Below are 20940 nucleotides of genomic sequence, written 5' to 3'. Positions count from 1 at the left end.
AACCAGAGCCGGACAAGACAGTCAGAGAGTTGGAGAAGAATCAGTTTACCAAATCACACATAAAAAATAATAGATTTCTGAGTAAGGGGTGAAAACAGGAAGACAAAACTTGTCCAAAAATCTCCCTTGTCCAATTTAAATTCCTGCTTGATATACACTGTTTAGATGAAGACCATTTAATCCAATGTATCTCTTTTCTGCTTGTGTTTTGGATGAATACTGTTAATATCCTTACCTTTACCATCAACCAAAGCCTCATAACATGTTAATAAAATACAAAATATACCTCAAGAACACCATAGCAACACCACACATGTTCCATCTACTGAATAAGCTAACATATATCACATACGCATATATATCAGGGTTAGACACAGACATCAGTCTACATTCCTAGAATAAAGACAATCTGGAAAGGCTATTTTTTCACAATAAGTGAACTCTAAAAGCAGGATGTGCATTATGCATAAGAAAATTTGGTTTATTATTTTCTCCGAAAATATAGTAATATCTGTTATAATCCAGATTGTGGACTTGATTGTAACATTACTCATGGTGTCTACCCCTTCTATATATTCTGTAATATGAAGCAATAATGGCATCTGTGGCTTTTCAAGCATACATATAATAAATATATATTTATTGCCCTAGCTCTATATCATAATGTGTTCAAAATGCTTGGAACTTGTGAGATGCTACCATGGCAGTAGATGCTATGTACCTCCAAGTCCTCGAATTTGCCGGCCATGTTATGTAAGATGACGGTCTATAAGCCAAGCAGCCCACATGGCAGCATCAGTAACAGCACCAACAGCAACGCGCACGGTAGATCAAGTCAGCACAGTGGTGGAACACGACACCCATAGGGGTGGAAAGTAACAAGTGGGAGGAAGAAAAAAACACAAAGCGAAGAATAAGAAAAACTGCAAACACATGTTAGCTAAAACACATTAGATGTTAGTTAGATTCAATGAACAGTAAAAGTGTGTCACTACCAACACACAAACTGGTGCACTACAACTGGAATGAGACATGCTGTTCAGTACACAAACTGGTGTGCCTAACTGGAATGGAGGAACGTGAAATGATGGTGAACTGGATATGATGATACAGAGTGAGACTGGGCCCCAAACTACTAGCACCAACATGGCTCTTGATGCCATTTTCAGTAGATTGTTTAGTTGGTAAAGGACTTCTATCAGCTGAGCTTACATGACTTTTACAAGACTCAGGCTTCAGACAAGTGGCTAATACTGCAGACTGATGATGTACCTCCCTTATATATTGGACATGGAAATAGGAATATATTTTACTATCCTGAGGCTTGTAAACTATTAACATGTGACAGCCATACCAGGGATTGGACATGTCCTTGTTGGACATACAACATTTATTTCATATGTTGGACGTGTGAAAGTTATGTGGTTATTTTACATGTGACAGTTATATCACATGTTGTACACATGACAGATTATTGTTTGTTGTACACGCGACAGATATATTGCATGTTGGACAGGTGACAGACATATTGCATGTTGTACATGTGACAGCTAAACCCCATGATGGAGACATGACATCTAAACCACTGATGGAGACATGACATCTCAACCCCATGACTGACACATGACAGCTAATCTCCATATTTGATATATGACATTTAAACCCCATGGAAATGTGACAGCTAAATCCCATGATGGGGACATGACAGCTAAACCCCATGACTGACACATGACAGCTAAACTCCATAATTGACACATGACAGCTAAATTCCATAATTGACATGTGACAGCTAAACCCTATGACTGACACGACAGCTAAGCCCCATGATTGACACATGACAGCTAAACTCCATAATTGACACAAGACAGCTAAATCCCATGATTGACACATGACAGCTAAAATCCATGATTGACATGTGACAGCTGAACCCCATGATTGACACATGACAGCTAAACCCCATGATCGACACATGACAGCTAAACCCCATGATTGATTCAAACACATGACAGCAATATGTCCAAAATATGACAGTATATGGCACGGACACAAGATATGAAAAACCTCTTCTTTTAAATGTTTTTGTTTCATGATCATGTATTGATTTTAGTTTCATTCTCTTGAAATTGTTATTGTTTGTGTGCTTAAGATCAAATTTATTTCTTTGAGTTTGAATCTTTATTTAAATGGATTTTGTAAGTATTTGAAAAGTTAGTTTGAGAGTAATCCCGTGCATCTAGGACACAAAAGTATGAAAAGTTGCTGACAACAGAGCATGCTGATTCTTCTAAAACCAAGATCATATACCTTCCGATGCCAGGGTCTCTTGTATACATGCTGTCATCCCAAACAGAAGAAAACATCATACGGATAAATTGTTTAAACCTTTCACTTATCACCAAATTAAAGATATACCACCACATCTCTTCAAGTAATTATCCCACATACCCAAATACTCAAACACTGCTAGTCACATGTCAGTCTATTTGCCCCACCCCATAACAACATCCTCCCCTACCCCCTACCCCCAACATGTCACATGCCTCCATACCTACCTCACATGTCACATGTCTCGTGCAAGTCAAATGCCTCCATGCTTTTCCTGATGCATGTCACAAGAAATGTGACTTCTTCACACAACTAATGTTGACTCAGAGATCGGCTATCAATCTCATGTTTTCCACCATAGCTCACATGGATCAGTCACATGTTTCTACCTACTCTTACACTATAGTTTGTGGGCAGATTACACTCATGTCTCTACCTACTGTTGCACTATAGTTTAGAGGCAGGTCCGTCTCATCTACCTAGTCTCATGCTGATGTTTATAGGCAGTAAGTTTTCAGCTTTGCTACCTGCTTTTACTCTGCTGTATGGGTCTGTATGTTTACCTACCTACTACCTACTGAGACACTCAAATCTGAAGTCAGATCAGGCTTATGTAAGTGCTAGCGTTGTTAGGTCGACTAGTTTCTCTACCTGCTGTTACACTAGAGGCTGGTTTGGTAGTGCTACAGAATTACACCAGAGTATGTAGTCAGATCAGTCTCGCTACCTACAACTCTAGAGAATGTAGGTAGATCAGACTTGCTACAACTGTTGTCATGGTTATGCTACAGCCTGTAGGCAGACCTACTGCATGTCTCACTTCCTAACGTTATGCTACAGAGAGTCTGTAGCTATTGGCAGTAAGCACACTGATTAAAAAAAAGTTCAACATTCTACATGTTCTAATTGTTTAGTAATCATTGTAATAGAATATGACTGGTAGTACACTCTGGCTCAAATCACCTCCTCCAAAACAAGGCTTGTTATCTTTCTGTCAACCAGGTACAGATTCATGTCCTGCATATGGAATAAGATATGGGGAAAAAAGCATATCTTTTAACAGAAAAAAACAACAAATTCTAAGTTAATAGTGAATGATTTTGGTTACCAAATTGCAGTCAACAATTGTACAGATTCACCACAGAGGCCTTCAAAGGTTAATTGTGGAGAAGCAGCTCCTGGTGGTAACGCATACATGGTGTAACCACCCTCAGCTGCCACTGTGGTCAGCTGGTCCCCATTATAGCCGCTTCTAATAACAAGCATGGGGTACATCAGACTTACAACAGCTACGGAGTTATTCCTTAGTGAGTGAGTTATATTTAATGCCTCTTTTAACAGTATTCCAGTTATATCATGTTGTGTCAGCTTAATGTGGGAGGAAAGCACGAAGTGATGCAGGTCGCAGACGTTTACCACCTTGATGAAACCAACGAGCGGGGTATGGTACTGACAAACCTAGAAATCAGGGAGAACCGGGATTCGAACCCACAATCATAGGTTTCTGGCATGCCCAAAGGATGCAACTCTGCACAGCAAATTGCAGCGCCTTAGACGACTGGGCCACCTGTGCCCCCGAGTTATTCTTTAGGACAACAGAACATATACACAACTCGTACTAAGACATGATGATTTTCTTAAAGGCTTCATCAATGTCTGATTCCTCATTACTTAAAACTATAACGTCATTCACCCACCATATACTTACGACAACTGAACCAGTCAAGTGGACATATGCATTGACAGGGAAAAGCTTCTGACATCATGCCTACTTGTGTGAGATGGCATACAAAGTTTAAAAAACAAAAGCTCTTTTGGTGTTAAAGATGACAGATTATTTGAAATGATGTAAGCCCACTTGGAGTATGGGTTTAGGTCACTTTGAACAGTATTTGTTTTAGTTTAACATGAATACCCGACTCAGACACAGTATACTGACTCTGAGATGACCAGTCCTTGTTTTAGCCCCTTTATGCCGATAACCAGACAGGGTAACAACAAGTACCATCTTTTAACGTCTTTTGGTATGGGGATCGAACCGCGGACCTTCCGCTCTCCGGGATGACACTCTTCTACTAGACCACAGAGGCGGTCACAATGCCTAGACAAAACAGCTCCTGCCAAGCCCACTAGGAGGAGAAATCCATGTGTGATAGTTACAATAGAAAATGATTCTTACTTCGCGACATTGATGAGTTATATCTCCTGTCACCAGTGTAGTTTACATGGGGTGACCAAACCACCAACTATCTCTAGTTCATTCCTGGATTTACACAATACAATACACAACTACTAACCACTAAACCTAGATGCACCTTGGATAGTTAACACTCTGCACACGTACCTCCTTCATTGGCATACGGATCTTGAGGATGTCAGCATACCTCTCCAACACCTTATAAGGAGCATGGACCTTCATGAAGTGGGTCTCGCCGTTCCTCTACAATTGAAGCAAACCCTATAATTTCAGACTATTTGACAGTGGTTTTAAAGCTACATACTGACTCAAACAAGTGTCATTAACAGATAAGAAAGGGAGTGAATTTGTTGGGTTTACCACCGCTTTGAACAGTATTCAAGTTATATCATAACATAACTCGGACGAACCGGGATTTGAAACATAACAATAGGTTTCTGGTGTGCCCAAAGGACACAATTCTACACAGCAAATTGCAGTGCCTTATACTGGCTAGTCATGCCCCCTCAAGTGAGTGAGTGAGTTTGGTTTTATGCCACTTTTACCAATATTCCAGCAATATCACAGCAGGAGACACCAGAATGGGCTTCACACATTGTACCCATGTCAGGAATCGAACCCGGGTCTTCGGTGTGACAAACGAACACTTTAACCACTAGGCTACCCGACCGCTCCCATGCCCCCTCAAGAGATAAGCTATTCCCTTAGATATAAAAAACTCATAACATCTGAGTCATGCTGATACCTTAATTAACAAAGGGCATGGACATGATGGAAGCTTGTCTCACCTTGTCATACTCCAGTTCTAGGCCTTCATCACGTAGGTTAGTCTCAAAGATCCTTCTTGCCTCCTCAGCCTCTTGCTGTTTTTTAACCTTGACCTTCCATGCAAGGACAAAGTCGATTTTACGGTCTCCATCTTGAAAAAACATGTTGCGTACCTGCATAGTTGAAAAACAAGAAATAGCAAAACATTAATTGTTTGTAGCTCGGAAAAAATATAGCAACATTTGATCGCTGACAAACTTTCCAAAGGGATGTATCCCAAATTGGAATGTACTAACAACTGCTTGACAAGCCACATATTTCATCAAGATCAAAGACAATGGCGTCATGACACGGAGCTTTCAATAAAGCGTGACTATCACTGTAGCAAGACCTTCACGGACATGACATAAGAGAACAGTGGTTTTGAATGGAATCAGGAGGTCTACATGTATCAATGTATGTGCTATGTAACTACTAAGCAACCACCTGTCAGACAAACAGATAAATTTAAATGAAACATAGCACAATGAATAAAATCAGAATCAGAATTTATAACCTACAGAATCAATCATGCTGTAGATAAAAGAAAGTGCAAAAGGTGAGAAAAATGCAAACAAAATCAAAATGAAAACACACGTCATGCAGACAAGTCAGGTAACTAGTTGAAATCAAATCAATCAACATAAACCTAATGATCCCATAGCTAATCTAACTGCATGAGCAAATCATATATGATTGTATACTGATGGTAAAAAATTAAACCATTGACATTCTCTGAGCTTGCAACTTACCAAACTAATCCTTACTAATAGTAAAACCATTATATTGACATAATAAGTCTTAATAAAAAATGTATTGGAGTGTAAACAATCTGTAGCTCGCCACTATCAATGAATGGTTTTCTGGTACCATTCTGACCACTCAATTCTGTAAGTTGCTTCTTATGTCATAGTCGCCTCTTACAAAAAGCATGGATTGCTGAAGATCAAGGCTACTATGAATAATGGCATACTTCCACAGCGGTAGAAACTAACATTTTTAGTCCACTGGTCCTTATAATGACAATAGAGGAAAACCCTTTACAAATGTCCTTACGATACCTTAACTATTGGGCAGTTTGGCAAGGACAACAGGACTAGTGCCAATTTCTAACACTTCTTCCACATCATGTCCAAAGAGACATTTACACCCAGAGTCCTAACAGTTCTAAACATTGAAATCATACAGAATAAAGGTCTAATTAATATAGGATCAAATCACAGAACATTTATAAAGCAATAGGGCGGTTGTCCAGCTTGGTACCAATGGAAACATTATTAATATGTGTTAGGTGTTATAACACTCTAATTCATGATGCACATGAGGACTTCCATTCACTGACTGCTGTTGTATGAGTGACGTTGACACACAGGCACAGAGAGTATCCTTATTTATTGTATTATAAAGTGTATGAAGTTTTTAAGAATAAAAGCAGGCAGTATTTTTACAAAATAACTCTGATAAAAATGCAATAAACATTAGAATGGGGTAAAAGGCTAGTATAGATATTCAGTCTCACAGAAAAACATAATGTTTCTGCAAATAATTTTACTATTATGAAATACAGTTATCTGTGAATCAAACATGTCACTTTCAAATAAGTAGAAAACACACATTACCATTTTCAACCAAACAAAACCATTAATCAGAGGCTAGTTTCGGGGCTCCTATTCTAGCCTTAGGAGCTTATGAAACAGCTATATCTGCATTACACACTATAAAATAAGAATCTGATAACACATCACCTAAGAAGCAAACATGGGGGTTAACATGAGGCTTTTCTCTCAATATAACCAAAGTCCAAAGTGCAAATAAACAGTGCCCTTGGCCCGGGCAGCCAATGTCATATTAACAATCTCACAAATATGATATAATTGTAAAAGACATACCTAGTGGTTAAAGTGAAGCCATTTTCCCCTTCTACTGCCAATGTTAACTCAATCATACAACATAACGTGTGCAGTCCAACGTGGCCCGAGCAGATTTAGTCATATTAAACATCATGTATGGCATATCATGAAATAACACTGTATATGTAGAACAGTGTTGTGTTGACTTACATTTCTCATGAAAGATGAGGACCCATAAAATATGTTTTTATATAGCTGTAAATGTGGAGCTCTATTGTTTACTCTGCACTCAACAGTCCAGGCAGACAAAACTACTAATACCTGTCACATATTTTGAAACTACATTGTGTACGGAGGATTGGATTGTAACTTCCTAAATCAGAGGTTTGACAAAAATAATTCCATGTCATGACAACTTTCAAAGATAAGTAAAAAATGTCACATGCAAGTCCAGGTAACATTATGTGATAGAAAATGGTGTGCAAGTCTAAGTAACATTTGATCAGGTGATCATAAAGTAGGTACACATGCTTAATATATTCTGTGCCATCTTGGTTAGGTTCCATTTGTGTTTATGAAACCAACTGAATTCACAGCACCTGTTGTGTTTAGTGACATGTCCAACTGGTCATAAGGACTACTGACTTTTATAACAAGTTTATGGACATAGGGCAGATACATTACCAGCTGATTATCTCTCAGGAACCTGTGACCTCGTATACGTAGACCAGCAATGTATCTACTTACACATCAACATGTGATAATACATTGCATGGAATATGTATCAGGCAGGTAAACATGACAAAGTGAAGCCCTATTTTCCTTTCTGCACTCAACAGAAGTAAGATATCAACTGTGTACTAAGTGACATGTCCTCTGGCTGGACTAAGCATCACTGTCACAGTACAAATACTGTCTAACGGTCTCAGTTACCTGAAAATACAAATTGGAGCATATGCAAGTTGCATCTCATTAGTCATTATGACACAGCACATGCTACTTATTACATTCAAACTGTTCTCATTATGAGAGGGCAACCACACGCAAGGCCACAGACCAAATCCCCAGGGAGAATACTACTTACTTCCAGGTATTTCTGTGGAAAAAAAACAGCAAACATAGGTGACAATAGGTATTTGTCTACACTAATTCAGACCCAACACAGGAACTGTCTAGGGATTGTCTGCTGGGCATCGATGCATCATTTCCAAAATCTTCTACTACTATATTGTACAATCAGAAACATTTACCAGGTTTACTGCATTGCATCATTTTGTCTCTAATATGCCAAGCTTGCTAGAGCAAAATGAATTTTACTATACTGGGTTTCAAACTAATAGCTATAGTTACAGGCTGCTAGGGCATTCAAGCAAAGGTTACAATAAATCATTTTTACTATATACTGCTAGGGGATTCAATTGGCTACGAAAGCAGTACAGAAATCCTTATCAGTGATCACTATGTGCAAGAACATGTAACTCAACTACAGTTCATATCAAAGGAAAACCTCAGCTGCACAGTTGCAGTATCTGGGTACATAAATCTATCTGAGAAAAAATATTTGAAAACGTTTCTGGTACTACAGTCTGTGCCAAAACCTTGTGACAACTAGCCCAAACATGGCTCTTAGCATCTTTATCAGTGGAATATAGTGTTGTTATATCTAATTAGCTGAGTTTAAAAGAGCAAAGAGATTTTACTACACTCAGGCTTCAGACTAGTAGCTAAAATTGCAGACAGGTACCGTTAATTAGCATGGACTTACGCTTGAACCATCAGATGGAAGACTTTCCACACTGGAAAACTGGACAGTCAAAATTCTTCACTAAATACCCTCATTCTTAACAACGCAACTTAAAGTCTACAGGGCTGCTTGTCCAAGACATAGATTCTGTATTGAATCAATGATGGACACCATTCATACACCTAAATGCCATGAACCACTTTGAACTGCTTCATGTTGAAAGACATTAATCGATACTCTGCAGTTCACACAAATGTAAGTGTGTACTTATAACATTGAATAATTATTCAGATAGGCATGACCTCACAATATACATGTCAACCAATGACCAGATGACAAATGACTCAACAATGTGTGAGAGATGTTTAACATTGCTTTGAACACTATTGAAGTTACATCGTGGCGTGTCAGCTCAACGTGGGAGGAAAGCCAAAAATGATGCAGGTCTTAAACGCTTACTTTTTGGTGAAATGAAACCAACGAGCGCAGACTGGTGTTCAGCTCAAACTAGAAACAGTCAGGGTGAATCTGTAGCATTCCTAGACCACTGGGCCACACAGTTGTAAAAAACACCCCATGGAAGTGTTCTGTATGATTTAAATCAAAAGAACTAAATACTACCGAAGTTATGTGATCCAGTCTTTAAATCATAAGACATAAGGTTCTGAAGCTCACCTGATCTTTGTTTGTATTTGGATCTCATTATCAGAAAATGAACATGGAAAAATCTCTTTGATTTTTTTCTCTCCATTTTCCTTCAATGAAAGAAGCTCTAGATGAGTGGCCAAGGATCAAGTACCTAGGGTTCTAATATCCATGTGCATAGGAAATCTAACACTGGCTTTATAGAAGCACATAAATAAACCATCTTAATACCACTTTTTTCGTTTGATGGAAGGATTATCTTCTTTTTTAAAGAGAAACGTTTATAAAACTTTCCAAAGGGTCAAAGGCTGATCCCCTAAACTGAAATTTGCACTTTATTCCCTCAAATGTGATATAAAGTATACCGTACCTTGGGCCTCTGACGTGTTGGGTCCACAGACTGGCCGTCTGCGTCATCGTGGTCATCATCATCTGGTGTCATACCATCTGATCCCAAAGCAGAAACTGCAATGCAATATTCCTTGTTAATAAGCCTTCAAGTTCCACAAAATGTATACAATGATACTGCAGAGAACAAAACATAAGGCAAGTCTCATCATAACAATGGTGAAAAACACAATAATAATATTTTGATGAGTATTGAATAAAAAGATGAGTATCTTAAACTTCCCAAACAGTTATCTTTCCGGTTTGATTCAACAAGATGAAAACCTCAAATATATAGTCTCAATAGTCAACACAGTGTCAAGATGGTCAGTGTTATCTACTGTCATCCTAAAATCATTGTTGTGTGGCAAATACCGTATTCAACGTAATAAGCGCCCAGGGCGCTCTCAAAATTAGAAATAGGGGGAGCTTATTAGAATATTATTTTGAGTTGAAAGATCGTAAATTTTGTGGTTTATGCTACCAGCCTGAAATGTTTACATATGATACGACAGATATATTTTTCAAGAATTTAATTGCCCATAATTAAGGGTGATATAACACACGAGTGCGTATTATACACGAATAAATAAGTCTTGGGCACATTGATCAATCGGAAGGGGTGCTGATTGGGATTGTTCACTAGCCAATATATAAGCAAATATCGCCGTGGGCGCTTATTAGAGCGGGGCGCTTATTACGTCGAATACGGTAATCAAAAGTTTGATCAAACGTTTTCAGTTGACATGGTTGAGTTTTACTTTGTTCATCATTCAGTTTGTTTATTTTTCATGAGGGCACTGACTGAACCAGATTTCAGACACCAAACATGGAACCAACCATGTGCTTTTGTTCACTTTGTGATTATTCCAAATCTTTTAACTGCCACTGTCAGTCTGTGTGTTATCAAAAGCTTGAGTCAAGAAATTTTGATAATCTCATTCAAATCAGATCTTAGTGCTCTCTACGGCGACACAAAGATCTGAGGACACCTCATTACAGGTCACGTCTGAACGACTTTTCATCTAACCAATCAATGCGTTGCTTACGTGATCACGAAAGTGTGAATGTGTTTTCCAACCAAGCAACCTTGAAAATCTAACACACAGCATTCCTAATGAAGCATCATCAAATCTCTATCTTCAATTGGGTACACATTTACAACAAAAGCACCTTCCCTAGCTTGTGGGAAGTACTGACATAACATCTCAGCCATCAATATGTCATTCCAGATTTTTCTTTGTGAAATTTCAAATGAATCAAGAATTTTTTCAAAATATTTTTCAAAGAGCACTCTGGAATGAAAGTCATCATTTTGAAACTGGCACCTAAAAACTTGTGAAAGCTGCTTTCTGAGGTTGCATGGTTGAAAAACACATTTGGACTTTCACTTTTGCAGTGATGTAAGCGACGCTTTGATTGGTCGGATGAAAGTTTGTTCAGACATGGCTAATGTTGACTTTCTGTCAAGTCTTTTCATTGCTTGGTCAAATCTTGTGAAAGGTTGTTCTGACATGACCTTTAATAGGTGAGTGAGTGAATTGTTTGATAGGCATTACTTAGAAGTTGACGGATGACAAGATAGACACAATTTTTTATGGATAACAACTTCTTTAATACTGTAAAAGGCGACGTTTCGGTATAGATCCTTATACCGTTGTCAAGCAAGACTCTATACCGAAACGTCGCCTTTTACAGTATTAAAGAAGTTGTTATCCATAAAAAATTGTGTCTATCTTGAGAGTGAGTGAGTTGGGTTGAACGCTGATTTGAACAGTTTTCGAGTCATATCGCAGCACGATGTTGGGGGGAAAGCCTGAAGTGATGCAGGTCTCAGATACTTACCACTCTGGTGAAACCCACGAGCATAGGTATGGTGCTGACAAACTTAGAAACACTATGGGGCATGTTGGGGAGAACAGGGATTCGTACCAACAATCATATTTTTCTGGCATGCCAAATGGATGGAACTCAGTGAACTGCTGTACCTTAGATGATAGGGCCACCCGTGTCTGATATTATGTAGATCTTGTATAGAATATCATGTAGATCTTGTATAGAATATTATGTAGATCTTGTATAGAATATCATGTAGATCTTGTATAGAATATTATGTAGATCTTGTATAGAATATTATGTAGATCTTGTATAGAATATCATGTAGATCTTGTATAGAATATCATGTAGATCTTGTATAGAATATCATGTAGATCTTGTATAGAATATTATGTAGATCTTGTATAGAATATTATGTAGATCTTGTATAGAATATTATATAGATCTTGTATAGAATATCATGTAGATCTTGTATAGAATATTATGTAGATCTTGTATAGAATATTATGTAGATCTTGTATAGAATATTATGTAGATCTTGTATAGAATATCATGTAGATCTTGTATAGAATATTATATAGATATTGTATAGAATATTATGTAGATCTTGTATAGAATATTATGTAGATCTTGTATAGAATATTATGTAGATCTTGTATAGAATATTATGTAGATCTTGTATAGAATATCATGTAGATCTTGTATAGAATATTATATAGATCTTGTATAGAATATTATGTAGATCTTGTATAGAATATTATGTAGATCTTGTATAGAATATTATGTCGATCTTGTATAGAATATTATATAGATCTTGTATAGAATATCATGTAGATCTTGTATAGAATATTATATAGATCTTGTATAGAATATTATGTAGATCTTGTATAGAATATTATATAGATCTTGTATAGAATATTATGTAGATCTTGTATAGAATATTATGTAGATCTTGTATAGAATATTATGTAGATCTTGTATAGAATATTATGTCGATCTTGTATAAATTTATGTATATCTTGTATAGAATATTATATAGATCTTGTATAGAATATTATATAGATCTTGTATAGAATATTATGTAGATCTTGTATAGAATATTATGTAGATCTTGTATAGAATATGTCGATCTTGTATAGAATATTATGTATATCTTGTATAGAATATTATGTCGATCTTGTATAGAATATTATGTCGATCTTGTATAGAATATTATGTCGATCTTGTATAGAATATTATGTCGATCTTGTATAGAATATTTTGTCGATCTTGTATAGAATATTATGTCGATCTTGTATAGAATATTATGTCGATCTTGTATAGAATATTTTGTCGATCTTGTATAGAATATTTTGTCGATCTTGTATAGAATATTATGTCGATCTTGTATAGAATATTATGTCGATCTTGTATAGAATATTTTGTCGATCTTGTATAGAATATTATATAGATCTTGTATAGAATATTATGTAGATCTTGTGTAGAATATTATGTAGATCTTGTATAGAATATTATATAGATCTTGTGTAGCAGTAGCAAGAACTAAGGTATGATTCAATGAGACTGGAAATTTCTGGGAAAGCAACATATTTCGTCCTTCTGAATAACAAAGGTATTTACTCATTCAGATGTTACATGGAACAGTCATAATCTGCACATAGAACACTTTGTCAGAAGGCCCAGTGTTTCAATTTAAGAGGGATCCTGTCTTCTTTGATAGTACATGTATTTCAATCTATGTTGTCTTCAAATTTTAACATTAGGATTATGCTAAGGTTCCCTTGATTTAGTAGTATTAAGACATTTGCCTGAGAACACAGGATAATGGAAATAAAAAAAATAACTGACTTTCAGTTGCCCGGTGTCTTAATAATAATTTAATTGCTTAATATTTTAAACTGAATGTTACACAGTGCTCCAGATAATTTTATACTTCAGGAGCATGTAGTCCTTTAATCAATCTGTGATGGCGGGTACTGACATATTTTGAGTACATAACATTTCATAAACATGATAAAGCTAAAAATTTAGTCATGATTTTCTGTCCTACATAATTTGCAGACAAGATAATTGGAATTTGTTTCATCACGAAATATTTCCAACAATAGTTAAAACTTTCATTTATGAACCCCACAACTATATCTGTTATGGTAGATAACACTGATGAAGACTTTGTAGTTGGAGTTTTGCAAAAAAATTCTTAATTGACTGTTGTTTCAACATTTTCGTCAGAAATGATTAGATTAACAGCTTGGTCACAAAATGAGGCGAGAGTTATAGACAAAGAATATTAGCCAATGGAATAAGAAAAATACAATAGCTGCTTAAAGATTGGCCCAGCATTCAGATTTTGTCAATTGACAATGTGAGGGAATCCCCCAAACACATCGATTTTTACCTCACAAGTGTAAAATGATCGCAGATGTACATAGTCATTTTTAAAATGTGAAAGATACGGCCTAAAGTAAAAGGTAGGGCGTATTTACTCTTTCATGACAGACTTGGTACACTTTCAAGATTAACTGCAGTGGTATCTGTAATCTTTCTAGCCATACGTATGCTGATACAGCCCTTATGTGGAGCATATAACAGAATATTTAACATTGTAATAACAAATCAAAAGAATGTTTATTTAAAAGCATCTTCCCGAGGCAAGGGACTAGAAAAGTCCAGTTTCCACCCTTGCCGAACTAGACTGGAATTCCTCGGCTTGATCGTAGTGCCACCAGTGGCTGTTACGAGTTATATCCCTTCTATGCCTCTCCTACAGACCAATCAGATTCCACCTCTCGTATCACTTGCATTTTCTTCAAACAAAATGGCGTGTCCAGTCAAGACGATCTGATCGACCATCAAGATCTATATAGTGATAAAACGGGTCTTACATTGCGAAGTGCACCAAATCACGTGAGCACCTTGATTAAAAACACAAAACGATTTGGAGAATATCTGTTGACAACGATTTGGTGGTGCACATGCTGTGCAAATCCTGCAATCGACCGAACTCTGCATGACAGTTTACGAACCGGATTTTGATTTCGGTGCGCGATTTTGATACGACTTTGCATAGATTCGTTAGTCCAGCCAAAATCTCACTCCATAATACCAGCCTAGTTCGGCAAGGGTGGAAACTGGACTTATATAGTCAGTTAAGTCTCTTGCCTCGGGAAGATGATTTAAAAATTAATTAAAAAAACAAGAAGACCTAATGGATTAGGCTCAGATTAGTCTTGCCATTGTGAAATTGTATGTTGTTATTATGTACTTAATTTTATTCAATGCCTACAAAAGGAATCTGTTTCTTTGAGTATTATCTAACCCAACCCAACGTCTTACTGTATACAATTGAAAAGCTTACGCGGACGTAGAGCTGTAGAACTTTTGCTAGCATAATAATGTCAAACAAATCTGACATACTTTCACATAATAGAGTGTGGGGTCAACAAGGAATGTTTACACAATAACAAAGCTATACATCAGGGCGGCATCTCAACCTCTTCCTCATCTAAACATTGTGTCAGAAAATGACATCAAGAAAAATATTCCTCACCCAAAGCATGAGGCCCACGTTTAAGGAAGCTAAAAACATTCTATTTTAAATATATTAATATCAATCACCCGATTGCTATGACAAGGATGACAAATTGAATTGACATTCTTGTATCATTAACCGTGATTACTGCTGGTAATTAATGTGGTAAAACTCACATCTCCCCTGTGCAGGTTCATTAAACCGTGAGAAGTTCTGCAGGTAGACACCGTTGTCTGCAGTAGCCATGCTGAATGGTCCAATAGGTACAGTGAAACTAAACTACAGTGACCATGCAGTCAGGTGGGTGTGGCACTCCCCAGCGGTGTGTCTGGCTTTCTATTACATCACGTCCTGACCTGTGTGGTCCGTGGAGCGTAAAAACAATGAACCGAGTTGGGTCAGTCAGTGATTCAGTATCCAGTGTACAACTGTATTCAATTAGCGCTTCACTGTTACCTATGGAGGAATATGTGCTCACTGCGCATGACCGGTCTTGATGCTACAGTGTTGACAGACTCACAACTAGGTCATCCAGAACACACCTCACAACAGACTATTACCCCTTTCCTAGCCAGTAAACTGGTCCAATCTCAATCAGACTGTCACAGGTGGTGGAGTCAACTGACAGGGTAGGTGAAATGGGGAGATCAATGGGTTGATTGCCTACGCAGGTGAGTAGCTAACAATGCCAGGCATGTGGGTAACTCAGAACATGATGACAACGTTTGTACAGAGTCAGACCTTGGACAAGCCTACATTAGCCATTTTAGCACACATGACAGCACAAAAAATATGTGATAACTAGAGTGTGAACCTCACCACACACTAACAGAAAAAGGATTTTACTTGAAGGCACAAACTGGCATCTTGATGCTTTTATTGTGTGGAGCATTTACCCCAAACTCACATCCCACATACAAATAGGGTTACACTGCAGGGTTAGAACTGAACTAAAAAGTTTTACAACCAGAGCTCCAGATATCCTTTAGAGCAATTGAGTTTTTACTCTAGGGTCTCTATTTTAATTGGGTTATTACATTTTTCATTGGGTAACCAATATTTTTTCACTCATCTATTCAACACTCTAATGTTTTTTCTTCCTAAAATTAGCGAACATTTTAAGATTTTGAAAAAAAGAAGTAATGTTTTAGAGATCCCGTCGTGATATTGCTGGAATATTGCTAAAAGCGGCATAAAACCATACTCACTCACTCACTATATATTTCGAACAGTTATATATACCTGTATATATAACTGTTCGAAATATATAGTGAGTGAGTATGGTTTTATGCCGCTTTTAGCAATATTCCAGCAATATCACGACCGGAGACACCAGAAATGGGCTTCACACATTGTACGCATGTCGGGAATCGAACTCGGGTTTTCGGCATGATGAGCGAACGCTTTTTAACCACTAGGCTACCCGACCGCCCCCGCGAAATATATAGGCTTGACTCAGAAAGTAAATTAGCTCGCAATTGTGTTTCATAAATTAGGATCTTTGTACGCATGCTGGAAAAGCTTCATTTGGTATTTGCGCGAGCTGTTTATATGCATTTGAGTTTTTCATGTAATGCATGCATTTCTGTACGCAAGTTGATTGAAAGTAATTGGGTTTTGAATATTGTTTGGGGGGGGGGGGTATTTTACGCAAATACACTGCTTATCTGTAGCTCTGTACTACCCCTGGTAAAGATAAAGTGCCCTTATAATGTTAAAACAATTGCTAAATTTGTACTAGCATGCAGGAATTTGTTTTAGTCTTGTAACGCCATTGTAACAGGTTAGGGTTGGGGACATGGTTGTAGGATGTTTGATGTCCAAACCTAACCATCAGTAATGAAGAAGTTGTTTAAAACAGAAAGAATATAGCAAAACTCTTAAAAATGGCCAATTTCTACTAGTCCTTACGATACCTTAACTATTGGGCAGTTTGGCAAGGACTTACAGGACTAGTGCCAATTTCTAACGCTGTGCTCACTGCAATTTTGGCAGTAAGTTTCCTTAAACTATTTCATTAATTAAAAGAATAATTATGATGTGTAGAGGCAGAGACAATATTGCTGTATTGTAATTATGACAAATACAACTGTAATAAACGTCTATGGAATCATTAAAATTACATTATAATATTTCTTTAAACTTGCTGGGTCTAAAACTACAACTTACGTTAAGTTTGTTATTTCTGAAACTGATGTCAAATTAGATTATAATTTCAAAGTGGCATAACTTCCCGAAATGCATGAACCAGAAGAGGCCAAAACTTCAAGTGTTAAGAATGAGAACACCAAATATAGAAAGCGCCAGAAATCATGGTAATTTAGAAGGATGTAATTTACCAATTAACATGTCCAAGGTCTTTACTTACATACTTTTAAAGAAAATGTATTACATTAGTTGATTAAAACTAAAAAAAATATGGAATGAACTTCACAAATTTCGATGACATAAGTTTGGGAAGATAGCGGGACAATTCAAGTCAATCACTGGTGCTTACTATAAATGTTTTAATAATAAATAAAATGATTCAGTTAATCAATTTATTTTTTATACCCTTTTTCCCCAAAGGTGGTATGTTAAATTTAAATATACAATAGATCATAAATGTACATATTTTTGACTCATAAAACAGCTTTAAATGGACAAAAGACAACATTGGGCTATATGGCAATAGACCCACCTCACATTACATTACTGTTGATATATTATCATATAAAGTTTATTGTTATCTGCAAGTGGTTTCCAATTCTGAAAGTAATTAAGATATCTATTTTCCACAACTGCAACAGCTACAGTTTATTGATGTAGGGACTGACATACAGAGTTCCAACACACAAGACTCTATGTAATCATCAGTAATGATATCACAAACACTCATAAAAATAAGAATTCCGGGAATGGGAATGAAAACTGAAGGACTTGATCGTTTATCCCACATGTATGAGTCTAAAGAAAAAACTTTAACATGAAGAGAGTCAGACCCAAACTGTGTCTATCCCACATGTACAAAAGTGAACCCTAAAGTGAGGGAAATCAGTCCAAAACTACTGATATCCACAATTAGCATTATACGTATAAAGCCAGCACAATACAAAATTGAATTTCAATGAAACCAGCTGATGGAATATGGCCTTCATGAAGCCAGGCTGACTGGACTAAGAGATTGGATGTACTCTGTGACATCCGTCATGTTCAGTGATACAATTCATAATCAATATCACCAATGCAAAAGCCTTATACAGTATATGATCAAGCAAGCATTACTTGTGACACAAATCGCTATCAGTCACATACTTAAATAGTAGTGCTTAAATAGTAGTGAACAGTTATATGCATTGAGTTTATTCTGTTCTATTACAGTGACATATTATAATTAACAGCCAAATGATCACTTAAAGTTCAGAATTCCTTTCTCATATTTGCTCAAAACATGGTGTATATGTAGAAACTAGGCATTGTGAGCTCTTAAACTATGTGACCCTTAAAATCCAAACAAACGCTAACCGAAAGCAACTTACCAATTCATACAAGTTCCATATTTTATACAGTTAAGATCATGATGATAATTAATCAAATTTCTTTGGTACAAATAATACTCAAGTTACTGATATTCAAACAGTACAAAAGGTGTAAAAACATGTAGCAAATACACACCAAAAGAAATATACAGTATACTACCAAAAGAAATATACAGACTATATATTTAGGTAAAAGCATAACAAGTACAACAGAAATCGCAAGTAACATGAGGAGAAATAAAACATCACTGAGTGAACAGGCCAGCTTACCTCCTCACATTATTCGACATTGAACATTAGCCTTCTTTTTTCTTTCATCTAGGACACAATTCATAGTGTTTGCATACTAAACCATTCTTACCACAGGATATTTTTTAATAACAATCAATGCTGACAAAATAAAATTGAGCTTCGTAAGAGAGAGTTGTCACATGAATACTAAACCATGAAAGCAGGTGACCCTAACATGAAAATGTGACCCATATATTTGTTGTCCTCATTGTCTTGGTATATATAGGATAATATACCATGATAAACTGACTTTTAAATCAGATTACACCATACCTAAGGTCATCTTGATTCAGCAGCCTGTGCCAAAAGCTTTTGATTCTACTAACTTGGCTCTCAGCATCATTTTTTGTCTATTTCAGTGTTAGCATATGTACATGCATAAGCTGAGTTTACTAGAAAAAACAGGATTTTACTAAACTTGGGCTTCGTTAGTTTGTACAAGTGGTTAAGGTCACAAACTTTTCAGTGATACATTTAAAGGGTGAATTAGTGCAAATATAGGTATTTTGAACATAACATATAGATGAAAAAAAGGTCCTAAACCTACAATAATATTTATTAAAAAATCCTTCTCTTTGTTATCAGCGTTAGAAATTGGCACTAGTCCTGCAATCCTTGCCGAACTGCCCAGTAGTTATATATTTTACATATGTAACAGTTTGACAAGTCACCATTTGAACTTGAAGCTTCCTGCAGTCTTGCTATTTAGATCGTGAAAACCAACAAGGTAAATCAAAGGAGGGCATTATGGCAGGGTGCCACTAGTGGTTAACTGATCATGGTTGCTGTAAATAACAGTGTGTTTGTGCAATCTCTTAATCAGTTCACACACAATTTTGCCGAAATTAATGTAACATTAAATGAAATTGTGAATAACATTAATAAAATAACTCACAGATATAAGTCCAGATATTCAATGAACACTTTTATATAGATACACCAGATACCGTTAGTGTAATAATAGGATTAACACTTTGGTACAGCATAGTTGACATGGTATTTCCGGTTTATATACATGCCCAGTTATGTTTTTGCATGGGGAAAAAAGCATCAAAACGCATTGTATGTGTGTATTATGCATACCCTCTTCTACAAAGCTATATATTTTTTAAAATATAGTACTCTATTCATTAACTTATGGTTTTTGTCAATAAATGTTTATTCATCCGATACACGCAAAGACTGTATTGCTACATTGCATTGACATAAAAAATTGATGTCTACCGACCTATCGGTATGTTGAGGCAGGCCTATTTCTAACTCATCTCAATTTCAACCCGCCACATTTTCACTCGAACCAAACACAGTAAATCACACAGACTGCAACAAACCGAGTTTCATCATCAGCTTTATTGACCGCCTCCATGGTCTAGTGCTAGAGCGTCCGCCCGGGGAGCGGAAGGTCCGGGATTTCATCCCCGGCTGCGTCATACCAAAACACGGTAAAAAATGGTACTTGTTGTTACCCTGTCTGGCGCTCGGCATTAAGGGGCTAAAACAAGGACTGGTCGGCTCGGAGTCAGTATACTGTGTCTGAGTGGGGTATACATGTTAAACTGCGGCATGGTATCTCAGTGAGCTAGCACTATAAATCAGCATCAGTCTGGACTAGTAGAAGCAGCCACACAAACACACACACGTGCAATAAGTGCAATAATCTTGGACGTGACGTTAAACCCCATTTCACCTCACCTCCAATGAAAATGTGGCGGGTCTTCATCATTACAATGCACACTTTATGGGGAATGTGTCTCGTTCGGAAATTGTGTAGCTGTGTCTATTTAAAGTGTGTACACAAACCACAGTTT

At 36.8% G+C, this 20940-nt stretch overlaps 1 protein-coding gene across 1 annotated transcript in view; it reads right to left on the bottom strand.

The window, feature by feature from the left end:
- The window catches only part of LOC139475125 (anoctamin-1-like), a 34880-nt gene extending 19064 nt beyond the window's left edge, over positions 1 to 15816 (bottom strand). The window contains exons 1-6 of the mRNA XM_071258383.1: positions 15500 to 15816; positions 9939 to 10033; positions 8945 to 8983; positions 5311 to 5463; positions 4670 to 4765; positions 722 to 766 (exon numbers count right to left, since the gene is read on the bottom strand). Of these exons, the coding sequence (XP_071114484.1) occupies positions 722 to 766; positions 4670 to 4765; positions 5311 to 5463; positions 8945 to 8983; positions 9939 to 10033; positions 15500 to 15569 (498 nt within the window). The 5' untranslated portion in view covers positions 15570 to 15816. The remainder of the gene's footprint in view (positions 1 to 721; positions 767 to 4669; positions 4766 to 5310; positions 5464 to 8944; positions 8984 to 9938; positions 10034 to 15499) is intronic.
- Between the last annotated feature and the right edge of the window lie 5124 nt (positions 15817 to 20940).

The sequence above is a fragment of the Haliotis cracherodii genome, unplaced genomic scaffold (assembly GCF_022045235.1).
Source record: "Haliotis cracherodii isolate W230 unplaced genomic scaffold, xgHalCrac1.p SCAF_3, whole genome shotgun sequence".
Taxonomy (NCBI): Eukaryota; Metazoa; Mollusca; class Gastropoda; order Lepetellida; family Haliotidae; genus Haliotis; species Haliotis cracherodii.
This window is presented reverse-complemented; position numbering and strand designations above follow the sequence as displayed.